At 40.8% G+C, this 9,342-nt stretch overlaps 1 protein-coding gene across 1 annotated transcript in view; it reads left to right on the forward strand.

The window, feature by feature from the left end:
- Nucleotides 1-7,517, forward strand: part of LOC104942587 (utrophin-like) — a 40,341-nt gene extending 32,824 nt beyond the window's left edge. The window contains exons 13-15 of the mRNA XM_010767831.1: nt 1,166-1,332; nt 3,676-3,787; nt 7,377-7,517. Coding sequence (XP_010766133.1) covers nt 1,166-1,332; nt 3,676-3,787; nt 7,377-7,517 — 420 coding nt within the window. The remainder of the gene's footprint in view (nt 1-1,165; nt 1,333-3,675; nt 3,788-7,376) is intronic.
- The last annotated feature ends 1,825 nt before the right edge of the window (nt 7,518-9,342 follow it).

Here is a 9,342-nt window from a genome sequence, read left to right on the forward strand (position 1 = left end):
ATTCCGTTTTTGGTATTTGAACTTCTTTGCTTTGAAGACATTTTACATTATCACACACCAAAGCTCACATTTGAATGTTGCTTTTGAGAACCGACTTCAAATGTTGATTAAAAAATCCAATCCCTTATTCCAATTTTCAGGTTGGAATGCTCTTATTGTTAGTGTGTTTTGTTGCTTGAATTGATTTTTAAGAAGATATGCTAATACGATTGGGAAACTTAAAATCTTGCCGGCATAAGCCTTGAGAAGGGATCAGGGAATACACACCAAAGCACAAACGCACGCACGCACGCACGCACGCACGCACGCACGCACGCACGCACACACACACACACACACACACACTCTATTCCTTTTGATTATTCTCTCTCCCTGTTTGAAATGTATTCAGCCCGTTGCTGCATTTGCTGCCCTTTTTGTGTGTCAGTGATGATGGAAAGGTCGTCTTTGATTTGTTTAGCGGTAACAACGGCCATGTCAAAGCTTCTCACCCCGTGTTTGCCTTTCCAATGGGCTCATTAAAATCTCCTGTCAAACAAATATACTTCTGAAATATATTTTGTAAACGGTTTTTTTCTGTAATGTTTCTTCTGGTTGATTTAAAAAGGGACAAATGTTGATTTTTAGCTTGTTGTTCTTTAAAAAGCTAAGCAATTGTTTCACACCCAGAGTATTTAAATCAATAGATGTATCACTGCGCTAGTGCAGGTTATATAAACAATAACACCTCCAAAAGTTTCGAGCAGCAGTCAGGAGTAGGAGTTTGGGGGTGTTTTTCAGAGCGACTTGCTCAAAGCAATATAGCTGTTAGCTTACAGCAAAGCTATGGGTGTGTACGACAGTGTGGGTAATCAATCTATATTTATTGTTTGATATTTCAACCATAAACTTGAATAAGGAGCCCGTAAAAGTTATTTAGTCTTGGTCCACAACTCAAGGCTGAAATGTGCCTGAGGGAATGGTCATCTTAAATTTGTCTACATCTTTATTAGCAAGGATATACAGCCTGCTATCCATTTATGTGAATTAGTTGAGCATGTTTTCCAATCATTCTACAAAGTGCTTTTACAGCTTACCACCCTTGTTGAACTTTTACAGAAACTTTAAACTTCACATGGTTTCTGAACTTAATGATTTGAATGTCCCTAACCATTTTTACGCCCAGGTGACCAATAAGGTGGAGCTGGAGCCCAGGCAGTTTGTTGATTGGATGCGTCTGGAGCCCCAGTCCATGGTCTGGCTTCCTGTCCTGCACAGAGTGGCTGCTGCGGAGACGGCCAAGCATCAGGCCAAGTGCAACATCTGCAAGGAGTGTCCTATTGTTGGCTTCAGGTAAGCACACACACACACACGAAATAAAGAGTTTGCATATAACGGACCTCACACACACAAACGCAGAATGTGGCAGTGTTCTGTGTTGTTCTCTCGAGGTTGAGCATAAAGGGCAAGTCGGCTCTGGAGGCCAGGCATTTAACTAAATGTCAACAGCTGATACACCACTGGCTAAATACCATCCGGTGGATTTCAAGGAAACACACACACACATACTGACAAAGACAGCAATATGCTCACACACACACACACACACACACACACACACACTCACACTCACACTCACACTCACACTCACACTCTCACACTCACACACCCATAGCTGCCTTTGCATCAGTTGTTTCTGATCTTATCGTAACAACAGGTAGAGAAACATGTGTGTTGCTTTTCCACAGCTATAGTCCATTTATCATTCAAAAATGGTTCTTTCACTTAGCAGTTTTGCAGCGAGAAGCATTTTCCGGGGCCTGGTTATACGTGTTACATTATCCCAAGTGAAGGAGGGTTGCTGGATTGTCCCCTTCAGGTTCCTTGCTTTGCCAGCAGCAAGAGAAATACAGTCAGACATTAGATGAAGCACACGTCTGCCAAGTTCTGGCGTTGATCGATGAGAGGGAGCGATGGACGAAGGAGAAAGGCAGAGAGCACGGACGAAGAAGAGGAGGAAGGAAAATGCGTAGCAGGCATTTTGTAGATTTCATTTTTCCTCTTGCAAGAAGCAGGAGTTTTCAAACTAGCATGGTACATGGGATTGTCCAAGAACTCAAACTGAATTTCAAGGACAGTGTGTCAGCAGATATGATAAATGTCAACTCAAGCCACCAGATATGGTTTGGAATGTTAACAAGCCACATTTAACATGCTCCATTTCTTCTGTATTGAAGCAAGCTTGTCCTGAACATATGTTACAACAGCTTTTTTACTTTCAGTGTTTGATCTGCTAACAATAATTAATTAAAATGCAATAGCTTCTCCTACAATAGACCTTCATGGTGTTTTGAACTTGACATTTTGTTGTACTGACTAAATTGGATGTTAACATTTATGTTTTAGAGCAGTTGTATTGCTCCAGTTATGTCTTAATATCTTCTTGGTTATGGCATCTTATTGCTATTTAATTCAGTGATCCTTAACCAGGGGTAGGTCAAACATTGTGAGTACTTCTTCAGTCGCCACTGAACAATTGTGGTGTAGCTGAGGTTATAAAAAAAAAGAAGGAAATTAGGACTTGATATAAGAATGTTATGAACATAATTTTGTTTAAGTGTTACGTTGATTTTAAGTATAATTAATGTCACATAACATGTACACTTTACCAGCTTGGCTGCTGAGTACATACGTCCCATCTGTCTAAGTGGTAACATTATTATAATATCATTAATACACTTATTTCTGCTATTGGTATTATTGCTTCTTTTGTTATTCCTATATCAAACACTACTGACCATACAATATCTTTATCATTTTTGTCTGTGAAGCATATGTCCTAAAATCTTGCACGGGAGCTTAATAAAATCACTTTTTAACAGATAACGGATATCACTTTAGAAGACCAGACGGTGCATGTCCCATCATTAACCAAAGTTGTTAGTGTATAAACTCATTAATTAAAGGTCTTCTCAGCACCTTAAACTGTGAAGGTGAATTAACGCCCCCTCCTCATAGTAATATGCTGCATGTCAGTATGTAATGGCGCATTTGACTTGGCGTTGTCGTGTGCGCTGTTGCATTCTTTTGATATATGGCCGTCTCGCAGCTCATCAGTCAGCTAACCTTGGGAGAGCTTGAGAGGAGAGAGAGATAAAAGACTTAAGCTATTATGTGTGAATGGCTTCTGTCTCAATTGAGCTGTTAAATGGCCTTCCGGCTACAACTGCTGCCGAGGACAACATCCTGACAGTTGTTGTCACGTTGTTGTGTTTTGCTGGAAATCCAACTGTCCATCACACTGCCAGCATATTGGAATGGTGTTTGTTTGTGTGTGAATGAACACACGTGGAGGATTGTGTGAAAGAGTGACTGGAGAAATCGACAGTTCTGCATGAAGCCTTAGTGTAGCCTGGAGATGATTCATGATGAAGGGCGACATATGTGCGCACGCACGCACGCACGCACGCACGCACGCACGCACGCACGCACGCACACACACACACACACACACACACACACACACACACACACACACACACACACACACACACACACACACACACACACACACACACACACACACACACACACACCTTGAGGACATGAAAGTGACGTGTACACACACACTACGTCCAAACTTTAGTATTCTCACTTTTCACCTTCCTTTCTTTGCACTCATCTCTCTCTATCTAGGTATCGCAGTCTGAAGCATTTCAACTACGACGTGTGTCAGTGCTGCTTCTTTTCTGGGCGCACAGCCAAGGGCCACAAGCTCAACTACCCCATGGTGGAGTACTGCACACCGGTAAGAGAGTAACACACACACACGCACGCACGCACGCACGCACGCACGCACGCACACACACACACACACACACACACACACACACAACTTATCTCGTATGTCATTTCATGAATTACTGCTTTAATGAAGTCACACACTTTCACAACTACTTCAACACATTTATACCGATTTGATATCTGATTCACCTTACGCTGAACTGATTTTTAATTGATATTTGATACTCAAGTATATGGACAGCTCAGTGTTTTACCCATCTTTGATGGATAAACCATGAGTGTCAGTATAATGCTAAAACAAGGTATTGATGCAGTTGGGGTGTGAATGCAGAGATCTAGCAAAAGAAAAACTCCTTTAGAAGACTTTCATACTGTGACAATGCATGGTCATTTGCATCGGAAAATCCAATATTTACAAGTGCTTCTTCCTAGAAGATTATTTTGTAGCATGAAAGCAGTATTTGTACCATTTAATAGCCAATAATTGCAGGAAAAAGATAAAAAAAACGATCTCTACATTTTTGTCGTCTCTACACCCGTTATATCTTGTAGCATTTTGGGAGTCTGATGAGTCTTTAAACTCATACATCTTAAACTGGACTACTGTTAGTATTTAAGCGTTATACAAGTACCTGACCCAAAACGCTCCAAAACATAGCAGTCTACAGGTAAATGCAACCTAAAGCTTGAGGTAGTGAAATCCAATACGATTGAGTCATTCTCCCCAGAACTCAGAACCATTTAGCCTTCTAGAGTTTTTGTTGAAGCGTTTCATTTAAAGTTCTGCAAGACATTTGTATTCCCTCACTGTGATTAATGCAGGTTGACATTACTCCTGCCACTACGTCCTACTTTCCTCGCAGTTGATTTCTGCAACTTGCTCCACAATCAAGCCTCCCGACAGACCCCTGGCCTAATTTGAATTTTCATGAACAAATGTTAAAATGTTCGTGGCTCTCGGAGGTCTTCTTAGAATCACTGCCAGAAAGCAATATTTCACTTTACTACTACACAGAGAGAAGAATATTAGAAAGGCGAGAGCTTGGGGAAATTGAACATTGCCCTTCTTCTCAATTAGGATTGCACACTTGTGGGCCAACTCATTTCAATTTTGCTTAACGTCTAACTTTGAGTGACTGGAGTGGAGACGTTTTTTTCATTTCTGTCTTTTAATTTGCTTTTTCAATTTTGCAAATGGGATAGATATTGACTCTGGGAGAGTAGCTGGAAGGAGTGGTGATCATTCTTCCCTGAGTAAAGAAGCCCAGCAGCTGCCGGCCACGACTTTGAAAAAACTTTTTTATATTCAGCGACAGAAGGTTGCAACAACAAAGACTTAAAGTGTGGGTTTGAGCTTATTACTTAACTCTAGGTTGCGTTAATCACTAAGGAGTTTGGAGTGTTACCATAAAGGAAAAACTGTGACTTTAAAGAGGGTTCAAAATACCCCTCTATCTCATTGTGTTGTCTCACGTTCATCCTGACCTTTTCTGTGGCCTGGCCAATTGATTAAGTCTTCATACATTATTAGTATAAATAATGAAAGCACAAAAAGGGCATTATTAGACTCTCTTTTAGAGATGGCCGTTAAACGTGCATACTGTAGCTTAGCAAATCAGATTTGGATTAGATGAGGTCATGAACATAAAGCCCATGCTTAACAAACAGATATGACAGCGCATATAAACTATACTCTGTGTTCATATGGTACCCCAGTCTGTCACAAAGTTGACCTCATCGTTAAGAATTGGTTAAAGGAATATGTCCTCACATTTAATTCCTGATTTTTTCTTTTTGCCCCCCTTATTTTATGATAAAGTAAGGTCTGTAGCATGATTACTTTATTTGGTGTTATCAAAATAAAAAATGAAGAGAGACAATAATCAGTATAGCAGAAAAGAGAGGCTTGTGACAGCTGCCTGGAAGCTGCACACAGTCCTGTGACACACTCAAAAGACAAAATATTTTAAGCACCGAGTAAATTAATACTTCAATTGATCAGCCTTTCAAAGGTATGCTCTGCGTCTGCCAGAAAGCAATCCAAACGTGCCACCATCACTACTTTGAAGAGTGGCTCTGACAGCAGCGTACTGTCCGCAGGCTTTTCAGCACAAACAAGGATAAAGGGATCAATGAATGGCGCCAAATACTAGCAAATGGTTGAGGACAGCTTGCTTTGCAGTTGCCAAACACGTTAGACAGGTGCAAAAGCTTATGTTCTGTTTGAACAATGCCCTTGAGCATACAGTCAAGTGAGATCAATACTGGAATAGCTATAAACAACATCCTAAAACCTTCTAAAGCTTCCACTTGATTTCTGCTGAATAGTTGTAATGTCACTTAATAAGCACTGCATATTCAAGTTAGAGAAGCGTATTTACCTGCAAAGCATTCTACACCGGTAGGAAAATACTCCAAAACTGGTTTATTCAAGATCCAAATTTGCAATACCAGCGAGAGGAAAATCAAATATAACTGGAACAACATTTGAATTCTTGATTTCATCTCAACTTTATTAGACACTCCTGTTTCTCTCTCTTTCGTCTAAAAAGATCAGAATCGTATATAATTGTATTTACCCCGTCCCCCTATACTCAAATCAAATTGGTCGCAGTTTTATACGTTTGAAATGTTCAATCCAGTATTGAATAACGACTCTACAAAAAACAGATTTTGCAGAGTTAAAGACTGATAGTGGCTTTAGTGATCCTCAGTGCGGTCATTTAATAAGATTTGTTCTCACATCTTTGTCGTGCCGTCTACTTTATGGCCACAATATTGCTTTTTTTATTAGGTTTTTATTTTTATGTGTCGCATTTTCATAGCTCCAATGGGATTTCTCTGTGATATTGAAGAAGCAGAATGTGGTGGGCTGCTGTATTGATTGCTGTAATTGAAGTGTTTTTTTCCTTTCCTAAGTGGAGATGTTGTTTGGATTCCACTGTGTCTGATGGACTTTTGCTGTCACACTCTGTCAGAGAGCGTCCTGGTGACGCACACGCTGGAATGTCAACATCTCCAATTTGTTTCCAGCTGGGGTCTCCTTTTCTCTCTTTTACCTATATATATTTTTTAAGGCAAAAAATCTCATCTTAAAAGGATACAAAATGTGTCTGTTAAACCACATATGAAGGAGCTTATGTAAAGACAATTACACATATGACGCACACAAATTCTCTCGCAGCTTCAGTATAATTGTTCTTTAATTGCCTTTAATTGCGCACACTACCTTCTAAAATGTCAGGGATTAGTCACTAAGCCAAGTGAACTTAATTGTATGTTTATTTACGCATCTGTCAACTGTTGGAGTAATATTAATTTGTGGTGGTTGTCTGAATCCTCTGCTAAGAGATTTCCCCCCTCCGGTCACACTGTTGTGGTAATTTGTTGTTTGCTTGCAAAGCAGAAACCGCTTCTGCAGGAAGAACACGTTTGCTAAGTATCTAATTAACAGAACAGGTTCTATTTCACACAAATGCATATGCTGCTGATGTCTGCACAAGAGACAGTGGAAATGCACAGACATGGCTCACAAAGGGCAATAAATAACACACAATCTCTGTCTGTCTCTCTCTGTGTCACTCCTTCTGCAGACGACATCGGGTGAGGACATGCGAGATTTCACCAAAGTGCTGAAGAACAAATTCCGCTCGAAGAAGTACTTTGCCAAACATCCACGGCTGGGTTACCTTCCAGTGCAGACAGTTCTAGAGGGCGACAACATGGAAACGTAAGTAACACTTGAGTGTCTAAATTAAACAGAGCAGAGCTCAGATCAGATTGGCTCGAGTACAATAAGAGTTTTTATATACAGGTTGACTGACTGAAACAGAATCCACCCTCATCTCAATCATGCATCACATACCTTTCAGCGTTTGTAAAGTTACTTCAATCCCAAGTCAAAGAGATGTTGTCTTCAGTAATGAAGTTGGTTTGTGAATGAACAGGTTGGGGCTTTTGTAACAAAAGGGATATAAATCAAAACCGTAAAAAAGATATGAGCTTAAACGGTGGGACAATAGAGCCCTTACAGTACTTACCCGTGCTAACAATACAGAGAAAGAATTATAACTTGGAAAATTGATTTTTTTACTTTTACGTGTCTTTAAAAGCAGGGCTGATAGTGACAACATGCTCGAACTGTGTTCTTAATTACTACTTCAGTGATTTCGAATTACACATCAGTATCATTCAGGGACAAAGGAGAGACAGATTCAAATACCAATGTTCAAAATGATTGCTGATGAGTCTGAGATATCCTGACAAATGCTCTGAAACCGCTTTATGGCGGCTTTATTAACTCCATTATAACTTCTCGGCTCAGAACGGCTCTAAAGTTTCTCAGCTCCCTGCTCCCAGCTTGTAGATCAGGATTTTTTATGTTGACCACTTGTAAGTCTTAGAGCCGATTACTTGAGTAATAAAATCTAAATTATTAATTTTCTCTGACTTGAAGAAACTTCCCTAGGGCCACACAACACATCATACCCCCCTTGATTGGCTTTTAATATGTAACATTCCTGGAGAGCTCCCTTTAAATATATCTAACTGTCAAATCTCTGTCATAAATATCCACACATGCGCTCCAGTGTGTTGGGAGCGTTCATTTCCCTCTCAGTTCATGTGTTTATTTACCTGTCGGTCCAGTCATTACCAGGCGTCGCGGCTGCACTGTAGATCATCTGTCTGCAGCACCTGGCCCGGTGACTACGTCTGATTTATGTCCCTGCTCCTGCCAGCCGTAAATCCCCCTGCAGGCCCGTTTAACTCGGCTCACATTATGCAGGCGCCCCCGGTGGGCTGCTCGTCCTCCCCTTAGGAGTGTGTGTCTGAGTTGTTGCCCTTTCGAATACCGGCCCGCCTGCCCCTCGCGCTCCGAGACAGTCACTCTTTTTTATTCCTCATTTGATCCATCAATCTCTCTCCTTCTCTTCTGCCTGTCGGACATTTCTCGCTCAGGCTCTTATTACTTTTGAACAATGTCGTTTTGCATGTTGTGCGCACCAGAAACTAAAAGATGTTTGGTAATGACTCACCTGAACACTTGCAATAGATTCTCCCCGACATCCAGTTGCACACGGCCACCTCTCAGATGGATTGCCCCTCCTCTTTCATCCCTCCCAACCCTTAGCTGTCCCCACTCCCACCTGCCACCTTGCTCCACTCTCACTTTCCTTTCTCTTTGACAAATGACTCCTGCAGAGATGCCTGTTTGATAAATGCCTCCAAAATGTGGAAGAATTGTGGCGAAAGCAAGGATCTTTTCAAAATCTGTTATAAGAGATGGGAGATTTAAAGAAATGTAAGACTTTTTCATCGGGGTCATCAAATTCTCATCTCTCTTACTGTAGTAGGTCTCTCCTGTTGACTGTGGGCTATCCACATGACGCCACAGGCTGAAGTCCACTATTCACAGCTTTGTAACAATAATCCTGAAGTGCAATATCGTCAATAAGATGTGGCTGAAATCTCTGATAATGCTCTGCGTGGCACATTTATTATAAACCCTTATTATCACACTTAAGTGACTTTTTCCATCTCGGTGTCATTAAATCAATA

This window comes from Notothenia coriiceps, unplaced genomic scaffold (assembly GCF_000735185.1).
Source record: "Notothenia coriiceps isolate Sejong01 unplaced genomic scaffold, NC01 NC01_scaffold00004796, whole genome shotgun sequence".
NCBI lineage: Eukaryota > Metazoa > Chordata > Actinopteri > Perciformes > Nototheniidae > Notothenia > Notothenia coriiceps.